Source organism: Zootoca vivipara, chromosome 3 (assembly GCF_963506605.1).
Source record: "Zootoca vivipara chromosome 3, rZooViv1.1, whole genome shotgun sequence".
NCBI lineage: Eukaryota > Metazoa > Chordata > Lepidosauria > Squamata > Lacertidae > Zootoca > Zootoca vivipara.
Window position 1 is genome coordinate 27,904,219 of NC_083278.1, and position 27,230 is coordinate 27,931,448.

The 27,230-nt window shown below is 44.2% G+C and overlaps 1 protein-coding gene across 1 annotated transcript in view; it reads left to right on the forward strand.

Moving 5' to 3' along the window:
- The window catches only part of GREB1 (growth regulating estrogen receptor binding 1), a 63,541-nt gene extending 38,695 nt beyond the window's left edge, over positions 1 to 24,846 (forward strand). The window contains exons 14-33 of the mRNA XM_035109833.2: positions 606 to 803; positions 893 to 1,073; positions 2,086 to 2,278; positions 3,468 to 3,604; positions 4,796 to 5,135; positions 6,985 to 7,100; positions 7,575 to 7,777; positions 8,026 to 8,115; positions 8,981 to 9,546; positions 9,755 to 9,857; positions 10,136 to 10,294; positions 12,041 to 12,183; positions 13,252 to 13,413; positions 15,126 to 15,330; positions 16,131 to 16,305; positions 16,391 to 16,609; positions 18,126 to 18,261; positions 20,693 to 20,893; positions 21,902 to 22,040; positions 23,696 to 24,846. Of these exons, the coding sequence (XP_034965724.2) occupies positions 606 to 803; positions 893 to 1,073; positions 2,086 to 2,278; positions 3,468 to 3,604; positions 4,796 to 5,135; positions 6,985 to 7,100; positions 7,575 to 7,777; positions 8,026 to 8,115; positions 8,981 to 9,546; positions 9,755 to 9,857; positions 10,136 to 10,294; positions 12,041 to 12,183; positions 13,252 to 13,413; positions 15,126 to 15,330; positions 16,131 to 16,305; positions 16,391 to 16,609; positions 18,126 to 18,261; positions 20,693 to 20,893; positions 21,902 to 22,040; positions 23,696 to 23,859 (3,830 nt within the window). The 3' untranslated portion in view covers positions 23,860 to 24,846. The remainder of the gene's footprint in view (positions 1 to 605; positions 804 to 892; positions 1,074 to 2,085; positions 2,279 to 3,467; positions 3,605 to 4,795; positions 5,136 to 6,984; positions 7,101 to 7,574; positions 7,778 to 8,025; positions 8,116 to 8,980; positions 9,547 to 9,754; positions 9,858 to 10,135; positions 10,295 to 12,040; positions 12,184 to 13,251; positions 13,414 to 15,125; positions 15,331 to 16,130; positions 16,306 to 16,390; positions 16,610 to 18,125; positions 18,262 to 20,692; positions 20,894 to 21,901; positions 22,041 to 23,695) is intronic.
- Positions 24,847 to 27,230: the final 2,384 nt, after the last annotated feature.

A 27,230-nucleotide genomic window follows, 5' to 3' on the forward strand; every position in this document is an offset into this window, starting at 1 on the left:
TTGCATTGTCACGTGCCTGGCGGCCGCCAATTTTAAAACACTGACCAACCGGAAAGGAAGCTGGCTGGGTCACGATGCGGGCGCTCGCCTCGCGTCGTGACCCGGCCAGCTTCCTTTCCGGCGGGTCAGCGACGTGACAATGCGAATCGCCCTTCTCGTCGCGGCACACCAGCCAGCGTCTCGCGGCACAGTAGTGTGCCACGGAACACCGGTTGAGAAACGCTGCTTTAGAAAAAGGCAAGAATGAAGCAACTCTGACAAAAGGGCAGACTGCAAAATGCATGGGGAATAGAGGGTCCATGCTTTCCCCTATGTAACTGGGCCTTTTATTTTTCTTGGACATACCTTGCTTCTCTTTGACAACCCCTAGTTGCCTCCATGTGGCTCCAGCTCCTCGCTCCAAGGCAAGACCCTCCATGCATATCTCCCTCCCCCTGTGGAGTCACGTGATCAGATCATGATGTTCCAGAGCAGAGAGCTGCAGCAAACTTAGGTGTGCTGCTCCATATCTCACATGGCTATCTTCAACATTCATGCTGTAAATAAAGTTAAGGCCTGGCTCTCTTTCTTTTTCACCATTCTTTTTTCTCTCTCTCCCCCTCTAGGTTATAACCTTGAGCACCATCAGATCCGCCCCTTCCAGCTTGCAGTGGCTCAGAAATTGCTTTCCCACGTTTGCTCCATTGCAGACTCCAGCACTCAAAACCTTGACTTGGGTTCCTTTGAGAAAGTTGATTTTCTGATCTGCGTCCCTCCTTCGGAAGTGACTTATCAGCAGACGCTGTTCCACCTCTGGCATTCAGGTGCTGGTTGCCGGAAAACGCGTACAAAAGTCACAGTTGGCAACGCTTGCTTTTTGACTGTCCGATAGTCATTTGTTGTCTTCCCTTAGGTGTCTTGTTGGAACTTGGATTGGAGAAGGAGCACCTTACCAAGCAGAGGGTGGAGCAATATGTGGTCAAACTCGATGCAGAAGCACAGACTAAGTTTGAAGCCTTCTTACAAAACTCGATGCAGAATCCACACACACTCTTTGTGCTGATCCATGACCATGCCCACTGGGACCTTGTAAGGTAAGAAAGAATTCACTTCCCAGATTATGATGTTAGCAATGAGACACCGGTTGCAATAGACAATTGTATTGTATTGTACAATCATCTCCAAAGACAAACCTGCTTCCTTTGACACTGGCTGTGTGACAGCTGCACTACAAACAGTTATCCTTAATGCTACTTCAGTTCTTTATATTACAGCCATTGTCAAAAATGCATCCTCAGGGTCTGAGTAGTAAAGTGCTTTTTAAATAATAATAATAATAATAATAATAATAATAAATTTCATTAAAGGTGACCCAAAGATCACTCTTTTGATAGTTGTTGTTGTTTTTAATTGATGCGTATGTATCAATTTTGAAGGGACCGAGGTGGCGCTGTGGTTAAACCACTGAGCCTAGGGCTTGCTGATCAGAAGGTCTTGCTGATCAGAAGGCTTGCTGATCAGAAGGTCGGCGGTTCGAATCCCTGTGACGGGGTGAGCTCCCGTTGCTCAGTCCCAGCTCCTGCCAACCTAGCAGTTCGAAAGCACGTCAAAATGCAAGTAGATAAATAGGTACCGCTCCAGCGGGAAGGTAAACGGCGTTTCCATGTGCTGCTCTGGTTTGCCAGAAGCGGTTTTGTCATGCAGGCCACATGACCTGGAAGCTATACGCTGGCTCCCTCGGCCAATAATGTGAGATGAGCGTGCAACCCCAGAGTCGGTCACGACTGGACCTAATGGTCAGGGGTCCCTTTACCCTGTGTCAGGGATGGGGAACCTGTGGCCCTCCAGAGGTTGGATTCTGTCTCCCATCAGCTCCAGCCAGCATGGCCAATGGTCAGAGAAGGTTGGGGTTGCCATATACAGGGCTTTTTTTCCAGGGGGAACTCACCAGAACTCAGTTCCTGGAAACTCTCAGGTGGGTTCCATTGCCACTCTAAGAGAAAGAGGGAGGCGTTCATGGTGAGTTCCGGCACCTCTTCTGGAAAAAGAGCACTGGCCATAAAGTAACATTGTGCACTCTCATTTGCTTGGTTTTTTATTTTACAGTGCAGTTCACAGCCCTTATCCTCAGTCCGATCCAGCCATGGGGCTCGTGGACAGACTGCTCAATTGCAGAGAGGTGAAAGACGCTCCAAATATTGTGACGCTTCACGTGACTTCCTTCCCCTATGCATTGCAGACGCAACACACCCGCATCAGCCCTTATAATGAAATCCACTGGCCGTCATTATACAACAATGTAAGAAGTTAACTCTTAGGATCTATGGGAGCTTTCTCCTCCCCCCCTTTAATGCCTGGTCTGGGTGTTAATGACCACAGCGTTATGTTCCCAAGCAAAGCTGCTATGCAGAATGATGGGGCTCACATCTGTGTTTGCTGATCTCCGGTCACTTCTCTTGGTTCTTCTGAATCCCTTTACCTTTTCCTTTACCCCCTGATTCTCTCCTCTCTACTTTTATCCCTACTAAAACAGAACCTTATTGAAGGCGCGATTTGGGATCTGTTGATTACAAAACAACACGTAATATTCTCTGTGCTCTAGTACATCTGCAGCGCCACCAAAATGCTGGGGTATAAAGGATAACAGAATTGCAGAGCTAGAAGGGACCGTGGGGCCATCTAGTCCAACCCCCTGCAATCCAGTACCCCCATCCATGTGGGACTCAAACCCACAACCCTGAGGATATAAGAGTTTCATGCTCTGCTGACTGAGCTGTCCCAGAACAGATTCTTTAGTGCAGAGCTTCTGTCGCAACACGTTAGTGTGTCGGCTGCAGTGTGTAGATGTGTCGCGTGAATGAACCCACACTCCTCCCAGGCCTGGAAAGGGGAGTTAGTTTAATCTCTGCTTTGCTAGTAAAACTGACTTACTGTGTCGCAAAACGATAACATGTCTAAAAAGTGTGACACCGACGTGAAAAGTTTGGAAAGCTCTGCTCTAGCAAGTGAGGGTGTTGATTGCACTAGGAGCAAAAGGCAGAAAAACTTGGGTCAGGATTCAACTAAACAGTTTCTCTAGCGGGGAGCCAGCACAATGCGTCCTGCTTAGCATAGCTGGGGCTTCTCCATCCCTGGTTGGGGGTCAGAACAACTTCCAGGTGGGAGGAGAGGGGAGATGGTTCCGTCTGGCAACTTGCACCGATGGAGCAATTGTAATAGCGCAGTGTTGAATTCCACCCCAATATCCACGCCGTGTCTGGCACAGTCAGCATTGTGCTGCCTAAACTGCTTGCACGGTTGATCCATCACCCTGAGTGGGTACTGGTGAGGATCATGGTGGAAGAGGTAAGTAGTATTGGCCACAGAGAAGGGACAGGGTCTTATTCATAGCCCTGTGTATATTTGCGAGAATGTGATAACTGGATTGGTGAACTGTTAAATCACCCCCACGGATGACCCTGTTGATAGTCACTGTCATTTATTTTAAGGGTGTGGACTTGTACCATGAGAACAAGAAGTACTACGGATTGTCAGAGTTTATCGAATCCACTCTTTCTGGACACAGCCTTCCCTTGCTACGTTACGACAGCTCTTTTGAAGCAATGGTCATGGCTTTGGGGAAAAGGTACTGTGTTTGCCTTGCAGTGTGGTTACATTTTTTTAAAAACTATATTGTAGTTTGATAGGTAGACTGTAGGTTTGAATGGCTGACAGCATTCTTTGTTCCTTTAGATCTGCCCCTGATATATACTGATATACAGGTAAAACTCGGAAAATTAGAATACCGTCGAAAAGTGCATTTATTTCAGTAATGCAACTTAAAAGGTGAAACCAATATATGAGATAGATGCATGACATGCAAAGCAAGATATGTCAAGCCTTTATTTGTTGTAATTGTAATTATTTGTCGTTAGGCGGGTCAATTATAAATGGAATGTTTTGGGTCAGGTTAACCATATTGATTTGTATGCTGTTGGTGGATTTTTGTCATTGTCTTGTTGGGCTGTGTATGTGATAAAGGGGAACCATACCGGGGTGAAGCCGTCTTCTTCTGTTTGCCCACCCCACCCCACCCTCCTCCCATCTACTTTCCTTCCCCTCTCCTCACCAATGTCTCAACAAATGAAACTGATATGTAAAAATGCTAAGAGAGACATTGCACATATCCTTGTAAACCAAGAAAACCCTTAATAAAAATAATTTTTTAAAAATTTTTTTTATAAATGGAATGTAATTAATGAAATGTAATAGCGATGTTTATTTTTGTTTATTTTTGCATTATTGTAACTATTCGTTTTATTACTGTGGAATTTCCAAAAGAAAGCATTTGTAAAAGTTTAAAAATAAAATAAAATAGTAAGTTGCATTACTGAAATAAATGCACTTTTCGACATATTCTAATTTTCCGAGTTTCACCTGTATACATGCATTGCCATCACAGTTCTGCTAAGTTCTGCTAAAATTGTGTCAGGCAGATTATAAAAAAGTAATTTAGGGCCTATCCACACTTAACTTTTGTCCATGCTCTCCAGGCATGTCCTGCCCTTTAAAGCTCCTTGGCTGAGTGCTCTTGTTTTCTGGAGCGTTCCCCCATATTTCTTCATCCTGAGGGGGGTCCCCCAAGTATATAGAAGCCACAGCCTTCTTTTTGGGTGAATCCATTTCACTTCCCAACCAATAAGCATCCAGCCATTCAGGTTTGCCACCAGAGGGAATAACGGTGTCCCATGTGCACCACAATGCCTCTCCAGGGGTCCATCGCTTTTTGCAAGCAAAGCATCCACACAGGCCCTCACTGCTTTCTGTTTTGTTTCAGGTTTCCTAGGCTGCACAGCGCCGTGATAAGGACCTTCGTGCTCGTTCAGCACTACTCTGCAGCCATGATGGCGGTGTGTGGCTTGTCTCAGATGAAAAACTACACCACGGTGGAAACACTAGAGATCGCTCAGAACCTCATCAATTCTTCGCGCCAGTGCCCCAACGGGCACGGGCTGATGGTAGTCCTAAGGATTCCGTGCATACCTTTGGCGGCGGTCGCTTACGAGCGCCTCAACCACGTGAGGGAAAGGCTGGCCCTCGAAGACCATTTCGAAATCATCCTGGGGAATCCCAACTCTGGGATCACCATAGGAAAGCACTTTGTAGAGCAACTGAAGGTAATAAGCAGAACCTCTCTGCTCCAGCTGGAGTTCCAACTTCAGCTGTGCAGATTATGCCTGTGGTAGCTGGTGCCCACTGGGACTGGTAGAGTGGAAAGAAAGGAGACCAGCAGTAGGCAGAGCCAGAGCCAGTGCAGGCAGGGTCGCATCCTGGACCAGTGGCAAGTCAGAAGGCAGGCTGGTGTGGGCTGGCTGAGGGCAGATTGAGGTTGGTGTGTCCATGTTCCATTTTCTCTAATAGACTAGCCACTCTAATGGACTGTCACAGGATCCTGCAGGTCAGTAATAACACAGCTCAAAGTTGGAGTTAGAATCATAGAATCATAGAATCATAGAGTTGGAAGAGACCACAAGAGCCATCCAGTCCAACCCCCTGGCAAGCAGGAAACCAGTTAACTCTTCATTAGCAAAAATATGATCTCTACAGACTTGGTTGAGTGTCAGGCCTAATGAGCAAAGCAGCTCGTTCCCAGTGGTCTTACTCCATGAAAACCAGTTGCCGAGACTGAAAGTCCCTGCCTCCTCAAAGCCATCTAAGTCCCCTTCTCTCCAGGGCTTTCCTCAAGCAGTTGGAGACTGTGCCTGTGTGCCAACTTCTCTGCTCTTTTCATGCCTCTTCTGATTCTGGGAGGCAAGGGAGGAGAGGAACTTGTCACATCAGGAGGGGGGAGAAACGCATGGCTCTTCACCAGCCTGACTCATCTCTGCCTCTTGGCCTCCCTCCTTCCACTCATCTGCTTTAGCTTCTGCCTCTGATTCTGGACTTCTCTCTGCCACAGGTTCTCCCTGCTCACTAAGCTCTGTTACCTCTTCAGCTTCTGACACCTCCTCCTCCCCGTTTCCCCTCTGACCACTCATTCTTGTCCTACCACCATTCCCTGGATTCTGACCTTCTTCCTTTGGTGGTTCCCCAGCTGGTTCCTTCCACCATTCCTCTGCGTCCAACCATTCCATGACAACTGCTGGTTAGCACTGTCCATTGACCAAATGTGTTCTGCACCAGAGAAAATAAAGTCATTTGATGGGGCTTATTTCAGAGTAGACATGTCTAGGGTTGCTCAGTGCCAATAATAATAATAATAATAATAATAATAATAATAATAATAATAATATATTTATATCCTGCCCTCCCCAAACCGGGCTCAGGGCAACTAACATCAAAATATATAATACATTAAAACATAAAATCCAGCAATCGACTGAAATAGAGCTTAAAATCAGATTAATACTGTATCAAAATAAATCAGATGGCAACCCACAATTTCTGATACTTATTCTGATATCAGCATCCGAGAAGGAATGCACTCCAACGGCTGGCTTGTTGCCTTTTGACTTTCCATTATCTCTCCTGTTTACTTGGAAGTAAAATTCCATAGGAGGAATTCAACACCGCTCTCTTCTTATTGTTCCAGCAGCAGCACAAGCTTTTCAGTTTGCCAAATGTAACAACTTGTTCCACCTCTCCTCCCGCTGCATGCTTTTCCATGGGAATCTTGTTACTATTGTTTGTATATTTTTAAAAGTTATCTGTAGATTTGCATTTTAAACATGTAAGCCGCTTTGTGGAGGACTTTGTCAAAAGATGGATTATAATTACCGTAAATAAAGTGACAAATAAATAAATGTTCCTCTCTTAACCGTACTCTTGAATGGGAGTAGAGGGTGAATGAATGGCCATAGTTTGCCCAGGGCCACTCAGCATGTTTTTTGGCTCAGCTGAGGTTTGAACTAGGGACTTGATGGTTCACAGTTTTTAACCACGACTCCACATTATGACAGCTTGCATGTACAGCAGCTCTTTCCCTAGAGTGAACTATAAAACAGTGTGTTTCAAATGTTTTGGCAGATTTGGCAGAAGATTGAAGATGCCGAATGGAGGCCTCAGACTTATTTGGAACTGGAGGGACTGCCTTGCATATTGATTTTTAGTGGAATGGATCCCCAAGGAGAGTCACTCCCAAGGTAATCTCACACACACACACACACGTATGAATTGGAAAATAGTTATATGAAATACACACACCTCCCTTGGGAAAGGGCTTTCTTCTTGTTCCACGGCTGTGCCTTGCAAAATTACGTCCTTGCCCACTGAATTGAAGCTTGGTTAAGATTTCCAGATAAGATCGGATTCAGTGGATAAGACTGGATTTTTGCAAGAAACAACCATGGAACAAGGAAATCTCTTGGACCCAGGGGAATTAAGCAGTACACATAAAATAGGGTTCAAAATAAAGTGTGGATGAGCCCTAAATTGCAGCAGTCAAGGTGTTATTGAAATGCAACAGGATTTTGCCACGCTGCTTTATCTAAACGTCCCAGGTGGACAGGAAATGACAACAGATTTCAGTTAGTAAGCGCTTTCAGTTAATATCGCAGTAATGTTGTAGAATTCACCTGGTCTTTCAGTCTGTCTCTCTTGCTTTCTGTCCCACCAAGGTCCTTGAGGTACTGTGACCTACGTCTGATAAATTCCTCCTGCTTGGTGAGAACAGCCCTGGAGCAAGAACTGGGTTTGGCAGCCTATTTTGTAAGTTCTGAAGTCCCAGTGGAAAAAGCAGTAGTGGCAAATGATGTCCTGGAGAGTGACCCAGAGAAGCTAAGCAGCACTGATAACGAAGATGAAGAAACAGGAACAGAAGGTAAAGGGATATCCATAGGACCATTGACCTGAAAAGGGGGCGGGGGACATTTGTGAGCTTCCACCACCCCTGGCAGTTAGCCATAAACTGGCTAAGACTGATGGGAGCTGGGAGTCCAGCAATATCTGGAGGAGGATATAGACTGTTCGCCCCTGCACTATTTCTCTAGTCTTTTGCATTTTTAAGTTTGATGGATCATGTCCAGAAAATGCAAACACAACTTCCATTTCTTCACAATTGTGGAATAGGCTCCGCTTCGGAAAAGAGAAGCCCCATCAAAAGAGAAAGGTCTGGCTCACACGATTCTGCAGCTTCCTCTGTCTCTTCTAAAGCATCAAGTAAGACATCATCACGACTCCTTTACAATACCATATACAGTGGTACCTCGGTTTATGAACACAATTGGTTCTGGAAGTCTGTTCATAAACTGAAGCGTTCATAAACTGAAGCGAACTTTCCCATTGAAAGTAATGGAAAGTGAATTAATCCGTTCCAGACGGTCTGCGGAGTAACCGTTCATAAACTGAAGCGAACTTTCCCATTGAAAGTAATGGAAAGTGGATTAATCCGTTCCAGACGGGTCCGCGGAGTACTTAAACTGAAGCGTTCATAAACTGAAACATGGGTGTAATTGGTTCCGGAAGTCTGTTCATAAACTGAAGCGTTCATAAACTGAAGCGAACTTTCCCATTAAAAGTAATGGAAAGTGAATTAATCCGTTCCAGATGGGTCCGCGGCGTTCATAAACTGAAAATTCATAAACCGAGGTGTTCATAAACCGAGGTTCCACTGTATACATTGGGGACCGAAATCCTAATGATTTAACCCGTGTTGCTAATGCTGTGGTTGCTTGGCTTTTGCCATCACTCATAAAAAGGGGGGGGGGCAAACAGACAGACAGACAGACATGATAAAGGCAACACTTCCTGAGAAATCTCCACTTCACTGCCTTGGACATGGTTGTGTGAATTGCGCCTTAGCTTTTGTGTGCTGAAGGAAGCCTCACTGTGATGCAGTAAGGGAAAAGCCACTCTCTGGGCTCAAGCGGAGCGGTGCACTGCAGAGTCTACCTTCCCACTTGTGTTTATCACGGATAAATAATTATCTCTGGGGTTATATATTGCGTCAGGGGATATCGCAGCCTTCAGTTGCCGCTAATGATTTAACAGAGCACTCTATTAAAGTTATGGATTTTGTCCATAGGCACAGCTTTCTGCAGCGAAACATCTCCTCCTCTGGCAACTGCAGGGGAGGTGGGAAAGTCTCCCCATCCGGTACTTGGCAGCAGCCCTGAAGAGAGTGTGAATAACTCCGAAAAGCAAAGGCTGAAAGCAGACAGAGACTCAAAGCTGGCAGCCCAAGCTGCTCAGGCCTCCATCCCTTCGTCGCCTCCACCCCCTTCCTCATCTCCCTCTGCCTCTTCAGCACCTGCCCACAGCTCTTTCGTTCTGCAGGCCTCTCAGTGCTCCATGACTAAAGCATCCCAGCAGCCGCCCATCGTTTACTTGCCCAAACTGGTGCATGACATGGTTACTTCTGCAGACAGCACAGGGCTTCCCAAGTCATCGTCCCTCTTGCCTTACCATTCGGTCATGTGGGCCAGTTCTTTCCGCCCACTCATGAGTAAGATGATGACCTGCACTGAGCAGTCTCTCTATTATCGCCAGTGGACTGTCCCCAAACCGATCCATATGGACTATAACAACAGGAATGAAGGCAGGATGGACACCTTTCATCCAAGAAGGCTGCTACTGAGTGGACCACCACAGGTAGGTAACAAGAACAGGGACACCATCATCATCACCATTATTTATTACATTGTGAATTTTGCCTCTCTGTTTCATGTAAGAGGAATGTCATCATACCTGGGCTTTGAATCATTGGTCACCTGACTTTTCAGGCATCTGAAATATGATACTTTAATGTGCTTAGATTTCATAAGCTACTTCTGCAAGTTTCTGATGTATATCTTTACAGATAGGAAAGACAGGTGCCTATCTGCAATTCCTCAGTATTTTATCTAGAATGCTGATTCGGTTGACAGAAGTAGACGTTTATGACGAAGAGGAGATCAATACTGGTATGTCCTACATGTCAAACCTTGGATGAATAATCTGCAATTCTCTTGTTTATGAGAAGTTAAGTGTTTTATTGCTGTGCTCGTAATCTGCCCACCCCGGTGTTCATTTATTTCAGTCTTCAGTTAATGCAGCTGTTACCAAAGGCTGGCAGTCAGGCAAAGACAATATGGACTGCCCTTCCTTCTATATTGGATAATTATTTTTGAGTTTGCATTTTTGAATGCTGAAAAGGGTATAATAGTGTGCATAGCATGAGTTTGTTTTCCTATGATTATAGATATTAAAGAAGAATCAGAGTTGTACTATCATCAGTCAGGGGATCTGTGGCCTGATCCAGAAACATTCAAGAAAATGCCTTTCGACTACACGATCCATGATCCAAAATATGAAGATGCAAGTCTCATCTGTTCAAGGGTCCAGAAAACAAGCAGTGAAGGTCAGGGTTAGTTATTTATCCAGTTATTCTGACCAGACACCTGTTTGGTAATGATCTTTCATGCCATAAAACTGTCCAGTTAGAATGTATTGATCAGAATCTGGTTTTTTCTGCATTCCATTGATGAGAAGTGTGGGAAATGACACTCAGTTTGGATTATGGGCATTCAGTACAATCTGGACATCATCAACATTCTGAATTAAGTAATTATGGACTTCAGTGAGACCCCTAATCTCTAGCTAGTTCTGCTTTCTAATCCGGCCTTGATTGCTGTAGTCCTAAAACTCATACGACAGGGGTGGGGAACCTGAGTCCCTCCAGCCCTTTTGGGGATTTCAACTCCCATCAGCCCCAAGCAGCGAAGATGGGAGCTGGAGTCTAATAATGTCTAGGAGGGGGGTGGGGAAAGGGGTGCCCCCTGCCCACAGCCCCCTTTTCCCAGTGTTTGCCTTTTGATTCCTCAAGTCCCCAGCATATGGCTGAAATTAAAAAGAAGGAGGAGGAGGGAGCAATGGCAAGTCTCTTTCTTGAATTATCACAAGGTATGGTTTGTGGACTGATGAGCTGTAATTCGGGCACTGGTGTTACCATCAATGTAAAGCGCTCTGTTAGAGTCATGGATTCTCCCAAAGGTTCCATGGGAAATGTAGTTTGTTAAGGGCCTCCTTACAACTTTCATCATCACCCTACGTTTCCCAGGATTCTTTGTGGGGGAGGCATCCCCAAACTTTGGCCCTCCAGATGTTTTGGACTACAATTTTCATCTTCCCCGACCACTGGCCCTGTTAGCTAGGGATCATGGGAGTTGTAGACCAAAACATCTGGAGGGCCATAGTTTGGGGATGCCTGGTATAAGAGCACTTTAAATGCGTGGTGCAGGATGTGACCATAATCTTGCTGAAACTACAACAATGCTGTGATTTATTTTGTGTGCACGCGTGTTTGTACACACACACACACACACACACACACACACACACACACACACACATCATGCACATATTTATTCTATTTATTTGCCTCCCTTCATCTGAAGTTCACAGGGTGGTTTACAGCCTAAAGCAGTAAGAAGCAAACTCTGAGGAGAACTTAGCAATGCCGCTAGAGGGTGCTAGTGAACAAGTTCATAGTATCATAGAATTGGAAGGGAACTGAGTCATCTAGTTCAACCCCCTACAGCAGGCATAGGCAAACTCGGCCCCCCAGATGTTTTGGGACTACAATCCCCATCATCCCTGACCACTGGTCCTGTTAGCTAGGGATCATGGGAGTTGTAGTCCCAAAACATCTGGAGGGCCTTGTTTGCCTATGCCTGCCCTACAGCGAAATTTGTGGTTTCCAAATAATATTAATATTTATAACAATCTTAGCACACATGTAGCACCGCATTCAGAGCACATTACATTTACTGGTACTGCCTCGTTTGTTAACTTTAAAGCTGAACTGAAATGGAAACAAATATGTCAGTTACAGTGACATATGGCAGTGGTTTATGTCAAACAGCATGAGAAATCTTTTTCAAAGATGTTGGTGGCTACAGAAATTATTTACATATAGACAGATAGATTGAGAACAATGTTTACAGTAAACATGTCAACACTCCCATGAGAATAGCAACTTTTCCCCAGATTCCTTTTTGATGGCAACCAGTATAATTTTGCAGTCAGAAGATACTCAAGGCTGGGGCAATTCCTTTGCACTGGCCGGTGCTCACTTAACTGACACGATCAAAATATATTTGCACAGATAGCACAGCAAGCAGAAAACAAGAGGACTTGTATATGCGCCGTCAGACAACACGGATGAGATTATCCAAATACGCTGCTTACAACACTTACCATCACTGTGAGCAGTGCCATCAGTATATGGGCTTTAATCCCAGGTACCAGGTAAGACTGATAGAGCCCTTTTAGTTTTGTTTTTGTATGTTATTCTTTGTCAGCTGCTCTCCCATTCATCTTGGTTTGTCTTCTGATTTTTCTAAGGGTCAGGCCAATTATTTGGATGATCTCAAATATTGGCTGCCCTGTTTTAGGGCTGGATTTAATTGTTCCCCTTCTGCTGTACTTGACGGATGCTTTTAAGCTATCCCCTATAACGAATGGCTCTGCCATTGTGGGAATGGAGCAATGGAAACATTAACTCTTTTTGGAATATAGCTCTGTAAGCTGATCAAAATGCCTTATTTTACTCCCATCCTCTTAAGATGCAGGAAGGACAATTGAATGGCATTCGGCTGACTCCTTTTTGGCTAACTTGGACAAAATATTAACGGAAAGAGCTGCTAGATTTTTCTTGTCTGCTGCAAAGACCCCTAAAGAGATTTTGTTAATTTAGTTGTATCTTCATTTGTTCCTGTCCTTAGTTTATATAAGTACTATATCTTTTAACCTGATATATGTTAGAAACATAGATTGCCCTCAACACCATGACAGACTAACCAAAGTTCAACCTTTGTAATTTTTAAAGGGTGTAGTAGAACTGTGGCAGAATTAGTAAAACCCAAAAGTATCTAGTACACTAGTCATGTTCAACAGGTAGATCATGATCTACCAGTAGATCACTGGACGTCTGCGGTAGATCACTGGTAGATCATTGGCTCCCCCCAAAGAAGCTGAACAACTGTGGCTCCCCTAAAAGAAGCTCAACATTTTATCTCCTCCCTGAAAAAACTCAACAACTTTGACCCGAACCCCCCAAAAGGGGGTAGATCACTGCCACTTTTTTTTAACTCTGTGAGTAGATTGCAGTCTCTTGGGAGTTGGCCACCCCTGTAGTACACAAATGCCAGACGCTATTCCTTCAGAGTCTGCATTCCAAATACATCATCATAAATGGCCACTGATCTCTACATAAATGGCACTCCCTGACCCTGTTCAGATTTAATTCGCTACTACATGTGCATCAATGCCATAGCTGGTGAGGTGGATTATGCTTCTGTCATTCTCCCTCCTCAGCTTTATGAATCCACCCTGCACGCTTTTGCCTTTTCCTATTCTATGCTTGGAGAGGAAATTCAGCTTCACTTCATCATCCCTAAGTCCAAGGAGCACCATTTTGTCTTTAGTCATCCGGGAAGACAGCTGGAGAGTATGAGATTGCCTCTTGTCACTGATAAGGTAGGTAAATATCAACGTGAGCCATGCAAAGACCTTGTTTTGCATTCGTACGGGGTCATGATATAAATTGCCTACCCTGGGTTGGCTCTGCTTCTGGATAATGGTAAAAGTACCCTGCTTTTCTTTCTGTATAATATCTGTGCTGCACAGGAAGACAGCATGCAAACTGTCCAGTACTGAAATAGGCCTTTAGTAGAGCTGCATATCTCTTTGGAGCATGTCATAGGATCACCAAAGAGACAAAGCTCCCCATATATTTTTAGATGTGCATCATCAAAATAGGCAAAGTTGTAAAATGTTGCTGCCAGGAGAACTGCTTGCCAATGGTCTCGAGAAGAGAAACTCTTATTTTATATACTGATTTTAGCTGGATAGCTCGGTTGGTTACAGCATGGTGCTGATAACGCCAAGGTTGCAGGTTTGATCCCTGTAAAGGACAGCTGCATATTCATGCATTGCAGGGGATTGGACTAGAATGATCCTCAGGGTCCCTTCCAACGCTATGATTCTATGAGATGTCTATGAGATATCTACCTTGAAGGCAATGGTGTAGTAGAGGAGAGAAGGAGTGATGGGCAGGGACAAAGTGGCACCCCTTATTTCATAGCAGGGATGATGACTTCCTCTTCTTTGGGTACAGTTTGCCAGTCCTCTGCCTGCCAAATAAATAGGCTTTCTATCGGAGAGACACCCATGCATAAGCTAAGCATAGGGAATATTACACTAACATGCATGGCTAAGCATTGTACCGCCACTTCTTTTTGGGGAAAATTATGAAGACCGTTTATTATGACCACCTGCAATGTCACAGAAAACAGGAAACTTTTGAGTCTACCATAATATTTCATCATGCTGAAAATTAAGCAAAGCAGGAAGACAGGAGATGTGTAGGGGGGAAGCTTGGTATTGAAGCCATAGTGTCTGGAGTGGTCAAAGTTCAGTTTCGTTGTATAATTCTAAAAGGGTTTAAGGCAGGCATCCCCAAACTTCGGCCCTCCAGATGTTTTGGACTACAATTCCCATCATCCCTGACCACTGGTCCTCTTAGCTAGGGATCATGGGAGTTGTAGGCCAAAACATCTGGAGGGCCGCAGTTTGGGGATGCCTGGTTTAAGGGCTTTGTTATGAAGAGCACTTCAGAATTTATTACTTCGCTCTGCTCAGTGTCATGCCATAGTTAACTGTACAGTCCCTATCCCTTGAAGGAGGATAGAGGATGGTGGAACCATCGCCACGCTCAGTTCTCCCAAGGAATGCTTTAAGGCAAACCACCCCGCTTCCTTCATACACTTCTCTGGCCTTTGGGTTCGCAGCTAGGGAACCAAATGCTCTTCAGAGGGCCCTGGGACCTCAGTTCATTCGTCTCAACCTAGGGTTGTATCAAATTCCACCTCTTTGATCCAGCAGAGGCTTCCGTGACACAAAAGTGGGATGTTCAGTACAAAATTCTTGAAATGCTCATCCAGCAATGAATGCAATAAGTGAAGTGATCCAGGCATTTATTTCATTTGGTTTGGTTTGGTTTCTCATGAACGTATTGAAATTTTTAGCTAGCAGGTAAGCTGTTCAGCTTTGTGTAACTTGGTGGAAGCCTGTTGATTACAATGAAACAATGCCAATATATTTAGTTGTTGACCCTCCTCTCTCTCTAGCTTCTTTGTTGTTGTTGCTTCTATTAACCACCATAATAACACAGATTCCTAACTTTATAGAGCCAAGATTATATAAAGAGCCCTACTTTTACTCCCACAACTGGACGTCACGAACATGGACTTTTTAACCTTTACCATGCAATGGATGGGGCCAGCCATTTGCACGTCCTAGTCGTCAAAGAGTACGAAATGGCAATATATAAAAAATACTGGCCCAATCACATCATGCTTGTTCTGCCAAGTATTTTCAACAGTGCTGGAGTGGGTATGTATATGGTGAAATTCTCGGCTGTGTGAATGCAGTGAGGTCTAAATGGCATGAATTTTTTGCATAATTAAATAAAGCCTTGGTTGGTTATAGGAGTGGCTTGCCTGGTGGGATGGAACCAAAACAATAGCCTCCTGGCACCTTTTTGGAGAGGAACGTAAGAATGAATTAAGAGCCCGGCTGCTGGATCAGACCATTGGCTCACCTAGTTCAGTATTCTGTTCTCACAGTGGCGAACCAGCTGCCTATGCGAAATTTTCAAACGGTATTAAAGCGGATTGTGAAATATCAAAACAAGCATGGATAAAACAATAATCCACCATTGAAACACAAACACCAGGCTAAAACAGCATCAAAGTGCAGGAACGCAAAGAGTCAAAAGTAACACACAATAGATTAAAATCAGCAACAACAGCTTATTTAAATAAAAATGTACTCAGATGCCAGCAAAGCACAAAACAGAGAGGAAGATAATCTAACCTCACCCTTCAATATTTCAAAACAACATACACATATTCAAATTTAATCAAGTAATGAATCAACTAAAAGGCAGGTGCTTAATCACTAAGCAATGCCAACATGGCTACTCAGAAGTAAGCCCATTACATTTAGTAGGACTGACTTCCAGGCTTCAGTCTAAAAATACTTGAATTTGCTGTCAGCCTTAGAATAAAGCAAAGTCGAGTGTGTGGGTGAGAGATAAGGATACAGCATAAGGTTTCTAGATAAAATGTTGATTTCAGTTCTCCCGTTACAGTGTGTGGTTTGCTTCTCTCTTTTTTGGCGATTGGTTTTAGGCGCTGCTCACTTCCTAATAAAGGAACTGTCCTACCACAACCTGGAGCTTGAGCGGAATCGGCAGGAGGAGCTAGGCGTTAAGCCCCAAGACATCTGGCCTTTCATCGTCATCTCTGACGACTCCTGTGTCATGTGGAATGCTGTAGAAATGGATTGCTCAGGTGACAGAAAAAGGTAAAGGGCGGTTTCTTTGGGGTGGCGTTTTGACTGGGCTTCCTCGAGCGATCTGATTTTGAACTGTTTCTCTGGCCACTTGCAGTGAATACACATGGACTGAAAGGAACATTTCCTTGAAGCAAATTCTTCAGCATATTGAATCAACTCCGGATGTCACCCACTATGCCTTGATTGGGATGAGGAAGTGGTCAAGTAAAACCAAGAGCAGAGAGATCAAGGAGCCGTTCTCTTGCTGCCATGTTCACGATTTTATCATGCTGAACGTGGACCTAACGCAGAACGTTCAGTATAACCAGAACAGGTGAGGCAAGGCTGATGAAGTAGATTTTTTTGTCTCTGGTAGCATAAGCCACCCTATATTTGATAGTCCCTAAGGAGCTATGGGATGTGGGTGGCGCTATGGGTTAAACCACAGAGTCTAGGGCTTGCCGATCAGAAGGTCCTGCGACAGGGTGAGCTCCCGTTGTTCGGTCCCAGCTCCTGCCAACCTGGCAGTTTGAAAGCACGTCAAGTGCAAGTAGATAAATAGGTACCGCTACAGAGGGAAGGTAAACGGTGTTTCCGTGTGCTGTTCTGGTTTGCCAGAAGCGGCTTTGTCATGCTGGCCACATGACCTGGAAGCTGTACGCCGGCTCCCTTGGCCAATAATGCAAGATGAGCGCCGCAACCCCAGAGTCAGTCACAACTGGACCTAATGGTCAGAGGTCCCTTTACCTTTACAGAGCTATATCCTCCCTCCATTGTTTTAGAGTTTCACTGACTTCTAATGCTTTTCTAGGCCCAGTTTGTAGGTCAAAAGTGATGGTTTTGACCCCCAAGCCCTAAATGGCTTGGGACCCCAGTACTTAATGGGATGTCTTTTTTTAGAAGTACTCACACATACCCCAGATCATCTACATAGGCACTTCTGTGTGTGCTCCCTCATTCTGAAGTAGGGAGAAAGTATTTGCAATGGTACCTCACATTTGTGGAATGTTTTCCCTTGGAATGCCTGTCTAGCACCTACCTTTAATGTCTTTTCAGCACCAGGTACAGACTCATCTGTCCTTCGTGGGCTTCTGACATCTTCTCAATATCTTGCTTTTAGTCTGTATTCAGTTGACAGTGATCAGTTTTAACTGGTGTGTGTTGGGGGGGGGTGTCTTTTAGTTTTTATATGATTCTGTTGGTGTCTATATTTATTTCTGTTGCTTGGCTTGATTAATGTCGTAAGTTTGTATTTTGACATTGCTAATACTTCTTTTGATGTGTCGTCAATTCTTCCTTTGCACATCGCCTACAGGCTCGTTGCACAAGGCAACGGAGAAACATAACTACTAAAATGAAATAAACAGGGCCAAACTAGATGTGATGATTAACGTGTCTTTGCACTTAACTTGCATGTTAAAACAAACGCAAATGGCAGTTCTTAGGGGAGGTGACAATTATCAGGATCTTGGCAGGTGGCGAGGAGGAAGTTTTTACTTTTCCTCTCCTGCTGTGGTCCTGATGAAAATAGCTTCTTTGAATCCCTCACTGGCATCATGTGCAAAAGTTTTCAATATCAAACCTGGCTTATTTAATTTAGAATATATATATATATATAAACATATTATCTATGTGGGGCTTGGTCCTTAATCTTGCAGTGGTGCTGCCTGCCAGAGCACTGATACCCCTTTCCTGTCAAATGTCATGCTTGAACCCGTTTCCTTGATGTCTTGGTTTACACTTTTCCTTTTAAAAAACACATCTACCATTGTGATGTCCTTGCAATTTGAAACACTTCAGCTAATGAAGGACTATTGCTTCTTGCATTCTGCGTCCCCTCCGCCCGACAGGTTTGTGTGTGACGATGTGGACTTCAACCTGCGTGCCCACAGCGCTGGCCTCCTGATCTGTCGGTTCAACCGATTCAGCGTCATGAAGAAGCAAATTGCCGTAGGCGGGCAAAGGTCCTTTCATATTAAGTCAAAGGTCAGAATTTGGAAACTTCTGTGAAAACTCCCACTTTTTGTTTCGTTCTTATAATACAGTGGGGTGGCGGGGGGGAGAGAAAGGAAAGACGTTGGTGTGACGGGAAAGTCACTCATTTGTGCATGTCGGCTTGTTTTCAATTTTCATTGGGAGTATGTGAAACAGATAGATCCTGTCCAGCCTTTCCAAACTTCCATGATGAGGGAAGAATGCAGACTCTTATCTGCTCTGTTTCATCCTCCTCACCTGCCATGCTGCCCTCTATGTTTTAGAGGGTGATAGTCTGCTGTGGGGGGAGCCTTTGCATTTATTTAGAATCCAGATTATGCAGTTCACAGCAAAGAAGAAGAATGATAAGCATTATTTTATCATTGTTTTATCTTTGTTGAATGCTCTGTAGCAATTGACAAGAAGCCTATTATCTGAGCAGTTGTTGTTGTTGTTGTTGTTGTTGTTGTTGTTGTTGTTGTAAGTGTATACCATTCCGGGAAGAGCCTTGCTGGCTCCAAAGAAAAGGCTAAGTGATTCTTAGAGGGGAGGCCTGTAGCTTCATGCTAGCGCACCAACACTGCTTGCAGAAGCTGCCAGGTCCAGTCCCCAGTACCTCCAGGTAGGGCCAGTCTGAAATCCCAGAGAGCTCCAGCCCATGAGTGTGGACAATACTGAGCTGGACAGATGCATGGTCTGACTACTCAGAACAACTCCGCTTCCTGTCTTTCCCTATGAATGGTTCTTAAGTGGTAGTGACGCAAGTAAGGGCATATGCTGCTGAAGTCAAAACTCTCATTGTTAGGACATTCTCTTGCATGTCAAATAATAATAATAATAATAATAATAATAATAATAATAATAATAATAATATATGCCCATCTGGCTGGGTTTCCCCAGTCACTTTGGGCGGCTTCCAACAGAAATATAAAATAAAACAATCAATTAAACATTAAAAGCATCCCTAAACAGGGCTGCCTTCAGATGTCTTCTAAAAATCTGGTAGCTGTTTTTCTCTTTGACATACTTAATTAGAAGGGCACATGCGTCTAAATGATGTGAAGCCAGATCGTACGAGGTTCTAAGTCACGTGGGGAAACCTGTGCCTGAGTGGAGGCTCCCCACTGCATAGCTTCACCGCACCGTGGTTGGAGGGTGGCTAATGGATTGAGGTTGAATCCTGACAAGACAGAAGTACTGTTTTGGGGGGACAGGAGGCGGGCAGGTTTGGAGGACTCCCTGGTCCTGAATGGGGTAACTGTGTCCCTGAAGGACCAGGTCCGCAGCCTGGGAGTCATTTTGGACTCACAGCTGTTCATGGAGGCGCAGGTCAATTCTGTGTCCAGGGCAGCTGTCTATCAGCTCCATCTGGTACGCAGGCTGAGACCCTACCTGCCCGCAGACTGTCTTGCCAGAGTGGTACATGCTCTAGTTATCTCCTGCTTGGACTACTGCAATGCGCTCTACGTGGGGCTACAACTAATCCAGAATGCGGCAGCTAAACTGGTGACTGGGAGCGGCCGCCAAGACCACATAACACCGGTCTTGAAAGATCTACATTGGCTCCCAGTACGTTTCTGAGCACAGTTCAAAGTGTTGGTGCTGACCTTTAAAGCCCTAAATGGCCTCGTTTCAGTATACCTGAAGGAGCGTCTCCACCCCCATCGTTCAGCCTGGACACTGAGGTCCAGTGCCAAGGGCCTTCTGGCGGTTCCCTCATTGCGAGAAGCCAAGTTGCAGGGAACCAGGCAGAGGGCCTTCTCTGTAGTGGCACCCACCCTGTGGAACGCCCTCCCATCAGATGTCAAAGAGAAAAACAGCTACCAGATTTTTAGAAGACATCTGAAGGCAGCCCTGTTTAGAGAGGCTTTTTATCTTTAATCGATTATTTTATTCTTCTGTTGGAAGCCGCCCAGAGTGGCTGGGATGATTTAGCAAGGGGTTGGACTAGATGACCCGTGAGGTCCCTTCCAGCTCTGCAGTTCTATGATTTTATAGGCCAGCTAGTCATGTCTTCTTCACTCTCCCCTCTTTGCTATACTAATCAAGAGAGGTCCTGAAGACCTGAACAGGACCATAATTATTTGGTTGTTTTTTATTAGAAGAATTTCATTTATAAAAAGATATAGAGTGAGAAAAGAAAGAAAGAAAGTGAATGAGAATGAAGGGGGGGGGATACTGTTACGTTACCACACATTAATATACAGGTGTGTATACCATCATCATCCTAATGCACATATAATTGTCAGTAACCTAATATATTCTGTGTAAACTCACTCCAAATATCATTGTATTTATCCAAAGAAAGTCTGAGGTCTATAAGCTGTCCATCCATATGTGGCCAGCGTTGTCACTGGTGTTAATTTTATTAACCTATAGGGAGCTTTCCCTTGCATTTTTAATCTAAATGTCACACTCCCCCTGTATTGCGCGTCCCCTTTAGGTGTCGGATAACCCCGTTTCGATTGCCCCAGCTCAGTACATATGCGCTCCCGACAGCAAGCACACCTTCTTGGCTGCTCCTGCTCAGCTGCTGCTTGAAAAATACCTCCAATATCATAGCCATCGCTTCTTTCCTCTCTCACTGAAGAACTACAGCCATCCAGTGCTATCTGTGGACTGCTACCTTAATTTGGGACCCCAGGTAATGCATTTTGTTTGTTTGTTGAGCGCGATAGACAGCTTCCTTTGTCTCCCTGTGCATGATTCTTAAGCGGTCCAAGTAAGAGCATGTGCTGCAGCAGCTAAAACTCTCGTCTGTAGCACATTCTCCTGCCAACACATATTTAATTGCAAAAGCACATATGTCAAAGTGGATCAGGTTCCAGTGCAAGTGCAAGGAGGGTGAGCTGTTCCTTCATGCTCCTCCGAGGAACCTCATGCACATGCTATGAGCTGCAGCTTCAGTGCCATGTGGCATTGGGAAAGCCGTCACTTACAGTTGTTTGTCATAGGTATGAGCTTTCGTGTGCATGCACATTTCTGAAGAAATGTGCATGCACACGAAAGCTCATACCTATGACAAACTTAGTTGGTCTCTAAGGTGCTACTGGAAGGATTTTTTTTAATGGTTTTGACTACTGCAGACCAACACAGCTACCTACCTGTAATTAGACTTACAGTTGTGATTGTGCAAAACAAATTTTATTTTATTCTGCTGTACTCCCTTCCTCTTCCCCTCACCAGCAGGCGTTCAGAAACCCCTGCTGAACCAAAAAGAAAGGCCCAGAAGAAACCAAAGTTGTGAGCAACCCAATACCCCCTTTGGTGCCAAGGTTTACTTAGAATGCCATCGAGAGATGGACTGGGAAGTCCTAGGGAAAGGGATAAAATATGGATATTGTAGATGATGATTGATGATGATGATGATTTATTACTTATACCCCACCCATCTGGCTGGGTTTCCCCAGTGTATATGTCATAAAAGTGCATAAATGATTTTTTAAAAATAAAACAAATTTTATTTTATTCACCACGTCAACCCCCCAAATGGCATACATTTGCTCCGAAAGAGTCACACAGAGTTTCAAAGTGTTCATATTCTGAATGGTTGCAGATGTTTCTTTGGGCGCGGTAGTTTGATCATGCTAAAATTAGCTGTGCCTTAGACTGAGGGGACCATAATACCTGCCTTTGTTCCCCTTGCAATCAGATTGCAGTTTGCTATGTCAGCTCCCGACCTCATTCTCTGAATGTGACTTACTCTGATATGATATTCAGTGGACTACTGCTGTACCTCTGTGATTCCTTTGTGGTAGCAAGCTTTTTGAAGAAATTCCACTTTCTGAAAGGTAAGAACCAAGCTGTGACTTGTTTCTGACACCTTTGTTGTGAGAAAGGGGGTGGAGGGTACCTTCTGATCCATGCCTAACTATCATTTGTAGATATATTGATGCCAGGTTTTTTTAAGTTATTTAAAATATTTTGATGTCATAAAATGAACAGGTCAGAATTTTGTGCCACCATCACTCCCATTAGCAACCTTGCTGCAGTTGGGAAGACTTGTATGTGTGATCCATAAAAAAAGGTGTCTTCTACCAGGTCAAACTATCTAGGCCAAGGTTTCCTAATCTTTGGGTCTCCAGCTAGTTTTGGACTACAACTCCCATCATCTGCGACCACTGCTCCTGCTAGCTAGGGATGATGGGAGTTGTAATCCAAAAACAGCTGGAGACCCAAGTTTGGGAAACCCTGATATAGCCTCAATGCCTATTATGGCAGCTGCTCTCTGAGGTCAGAAGCTAAAGTCTTTCCCATCACCTACCTCCCCACCCTTTGAAGTGAAGATGCCAGTGACTGAACATAAACAAACATTTTTCTGGCATTCAAAATCCAGCAAACATGAAGAATTCAGATTTGCATCCTCGGTGCCAAACATAATGCTTATGAGAAAGTGGAGCTCCTGGGAAAATGGGCTGTTCAGTGCTGGGACAGATATTGCCTGGGGAGAAGGGAAATGTTTAGCATGAGCTAGGGCATGGCACAAGGCCCAGTATTCACTCCAGTTGTCTGAGTGTTCCGAAGATAATTTCATAATGCCTTACTCAACAAAGGGAGGAAGATTTAATAAGGGTAATTACTTTGCAAATGGGGGGGAAAGTGTGATTCCAATCCTATGGCAGGTGTGGGCAGAAGGAGGGGCACATTAGCCAGTTTCCAGTAGAACTGGGCGGTCTATTCCCTTTAAGACTGCTTTCCCCCTTTGAATGGCACTTGTTTTAAATTGCTATTTAATTCAGAAGTTAGATTTTAGACCTATGTTGCTTTCTATACTGACCTTATTGTTGCATAGAATCGTAGAGTTGGAAAGGACCCTGAGGATCATCTAATCCACCCCCCTGCAATGCAGGAATATGCAGCTGTCCCATATGGGGATCGAACCTGCAACCTTGGTGTTATCAGCACCACGCTCTAACCAACTGAGCTATCCTGGCTGCAACTCAATTTTATTTGCAGTTATTTTATCTGTATGCACTCTATTATTGTAAGCCACTTGGGGCCTCTCTAAATGTCCTTTTCATCACCACTCATGATTATTTGTGCCCATGATGCTATCAGGGAGGCCAAAAACAAGATCCTGTTTTCATTACTATTTGTACCTGAAAAAGTTTTGGGGTGGTTATACTGCTTCCTTTCCAGTCAGTGCATATCCTGTATGCAGTGCACATCCATGCCGTTCACCATGTTCTGGGTTTTCCTTTGTCTCACTTTCGTTGCAATAATGTCTGTAGCACTGGGGGAAGCATCACAGGACTAATAAAGCAAAATAAATCCACTGTTGATGCGCTATTAATTGTTGCAGAATATACCTGCAATAAAACACCAGTCTGGGAGGCCTTTGCAGCCAGGTTTTTTTTTTTTTTTGAGTAGGAAATGTAGAAAGTGATGCACACATGACAAAAAAACAACAACAGCCAACAACCTATAATAATGATAATTTCCACAGGTGCCACTTTATGTGTCATATGCCAAGATAGGAACTCGCTGCGCCAAACAGTCGTCCGACTAGAACTCGAAGACGAATGGCAATTCCGACTGAGAGACGAGTTCCAAACAGCCAACGCCAAAGAAGACAAGCCCCTCTTCTTTCTGACGGGACGGCACATTTGACGGGAAATGATCATGCGGCATAAGAAGCTGGCTTTTCTCTGACCAAATAAAATGAGTTGCATGAAAGAAAAGAGGGAAGGGTGCGGAGAAGAACTGAGCAGTTCACACGATGTTTGCAAAAGGAGCTGCTTCGTAGGAACAATTTTGAAATATTTGTATTAAAGTTATATTTAATTGACCAATTTATGTTTATAATTCCAAACTTTTGTTAGTAACCTTTTTTGTAATTTAATGAACCTGAGAAAGTACGGTAACTCCCGTTATATTGAGGATGTGGTGGGATGGACATACTTCGTAATATTTCTGTTGTTTCCCACTTTTTTTGTTTTTGCTGTATATATTATACAAATTGTTTTGAAACCAGACACTTGTAGCACAGCTTCAAAATTATGAGATGTAGATGTAGATTCTCTCCTCCGTGTTGTTGTAAACCTAGGGTGCCAGCGTAGTAAAAAGAAAGAAAGTTTCATTCTTAGAAAATTGCTACTGATTACCAAATATAGCATCGCTGGGCTGCTCTATGCAGAGTGCTAAAGGCAAAATTAACTGGGATGTTCTCCAGTGCAAACCCCATAGAAATGAATGGGATGTGCTCAAGAGCATTCATTTCGTGGCAGGTATACATAGGAGAACATCTCAGTGGAGTGTGCCTTATATACTTCTTATAATGAAAGCTAGCTTTCCATCCTAACCGCGGGACTGCTGGCTGCTCTGCATAATTTTTAAGAGGCAGACTTTTTGTAATATGTAGAAATGTATTATAGTGACCTTTTCTGATTTATTAAGAATATTGAAAGCAGACGGTTGGAGTTGTTTTGTAAAAGTCCGAATGTTTTAGTAGGTAGGAAGGCGTCTGAATGAACTGGTGATTAGTTAAAGGAAGTGTTAATATCAAATTGTTTTTTTAAAAAACAGATGGTTTGTTGCACTGCCCATCCTAAGACTTCTGAGGTTTGCTGTGCAAATAAAAGCAACACCTAGGATGCATTTAATAGTTCTCTGATATTTAACAGCGCCTCTCATTAAGTGGTCTCTTGTTTGGGGTTTGAGGTTTCTTTTGTGGGAATACATAGAAACCAGTCCATCAGTAAAACTTTTCAAAAAATAATAGTGAGGCGATACCTTAATTTTGAGTACGACCAACTAAAGCATCACAAAGTATTTGTCAAGCTTTCAAGCATTCCAGAGCTTTTTTTCAGCTGGATGTTAAACAAAACAAGTGGGTTGTCCCCTTTTCGCCTTCCCCAAAGTTGGGAGGAGGGATTTTTTCTTGGGAGGAGGGCCTAAGGGTTAAATACCACCTCCCCACTCACTTGACTCCTGGTCATGATTCCCTCCCCAACTTTAGAAAAGAAATGGATAAGAAGAAATGCTATTGGAAACGGAAGGATGAAAGTTGATTCTGCGAGAGTAAAGAAGGTCCATAGAGAAGGAAATGGCTCCAGCTATCTATAGCAGCTCCAAACCTACACCTGTTGCCTTTTCACTATACTAAAAAAAAGGGGGGGTTTCTGAGCTTGGGGAGAGGGGAAGGAAACAGGGGGAAGGTGTTTTGATCATGAGACCATGCAGATGCCCCATAAAAAGAAAACCAGCCTTGATTTGATTAGATAGTGCTGGATGCGAAACGGGTTGCAGATTGAAGCAAGAGGTACTGAGACAAAGAGGCAATGGCTGTCCCATCTTTGAAACTGTAGAAGTCAGCAGTGGTTCAGATCTGCCTCTTTCACCAAGTGGAACACATAGAGCCAGTAGGGGCCAGTGCAGTGGGGCAGAGCTGCAGAGCCACCTTCTTGACACTGCTATTGCCACTGTTTACCTGGTAAGGGACTGGGGCTGGAAGGTGGCAAGGTTGGGGGCATGTGAGTGCAATGGAAGGAGCATTCCTGAACATGCCCCCCCCTTAGATAAGCAGCAGCAATGCCAGTATTGGAAGGGCAGTTCCACTCTACTACATGTGCCGTAATTGTGCGGATCCTTTGTAAGGCAAAGAGCAGAAGTAAGAGGGAAATTAGCTGGAAACTGATTTTGGGCTGGCCTTAAAGCACACGAATGACAACTGTGGAACTAAGTAGGATCCTTTGTAGGTCGAAAGACATGCACCTGTTGCTTAACCTCTGTACTGAAACTCCTGCACTGTTTATGGCGCTCCAACCTTGTCCAACATTCTCCAAATATCCGTTCCACTTGTAGAGGGTTTTCCATCATTGCAATGACTTGGATCCTCAACTTTTGCATCTTCCTTTGGTTCCTGAGAGGAGTGAGAGGGCTGAGGCAACATGCCTTGATTTTACATAAACCTGCAGAGATTTTTTAAATGCTCTTTCAGTTATCAAAGTTTGGCTGTGTGTCTCTTCCCCACCCTGGCAGCCACTGTTGTTATAGAATACAGCCAAATTTTGAGTTTTTCCTACATGGTCAAATCTTTTCTGTAGGAACTCTCCCCCCCCCCAAAAAAGGAGTAATGTAACTCCCCTCCTCAGATCCCATGTTTCAGATCTGTTCTTATTGAGCCAGAGGGAAGACAATGGCATGGTTCCTCATCTAGAACAGGCATCCCCAAACTTTGGCCCTCCAGATGTTTTGGACTACAATTCCCATCTTCCCCGACCACTGGTCCTGTTAGCTAAGGATCATGGGAGTTGTAGGCCAAAACATCTGGAGGGCCGCAGTTTGGGGATGCCTGATCTAGAATATTAGCATAACAATAAAGAAAAGAAATCCCTGTGCCTTCCTAATGTGTTTATTAAGGCTGCTAGGGGTGGTTAGGACTATCTAGACAAGTACCATTGATCCTATTGCCACATATGAAAGAGCCTTCACAGTCATTGCGTGGTTCTGACACCTATTTCATGTTGTAAATTCTCAGAGCTGGTGGAGTAGGCTTGCTCCAACAAAATTGGAGTTTCTTCTTACTTGGCAGCATCTAGCCCCAGGGGAACATGAAGGGTCTACCCCAAAGCTCACTATAAGTCAATGAACATTGACAGCTTGGACAGCAATGAACATTTTGCCTGCTTGGATTAAAGGATATGGGTAGTGACTCTTCCACCTTATAAAAATGGTCATGTGGAAGTCTAATGGCTTGCTTTCATTTGAGGCTTAGACTTGCAACAATGACCCTGCCACCGGGCCACAGATGGAAGTAGGAATACCCTGGGGTAACAGGACATACCTCACAATGCACCAACTCATGGGAGGGAGGACCAAAACTATGTCCATGTGGTAGCTACTCTATCCAGCAAGCTGTTTTAGATCCTGATCAGCTTATGTAATGTGATTTGTCTTTTGCCAGGTTTGGTTACTCAGTTAATAAACTTTTCCAGTTTGGGCTTTTGAAGTTGAATGCTCCTTTAACCTTGACTCCCAAA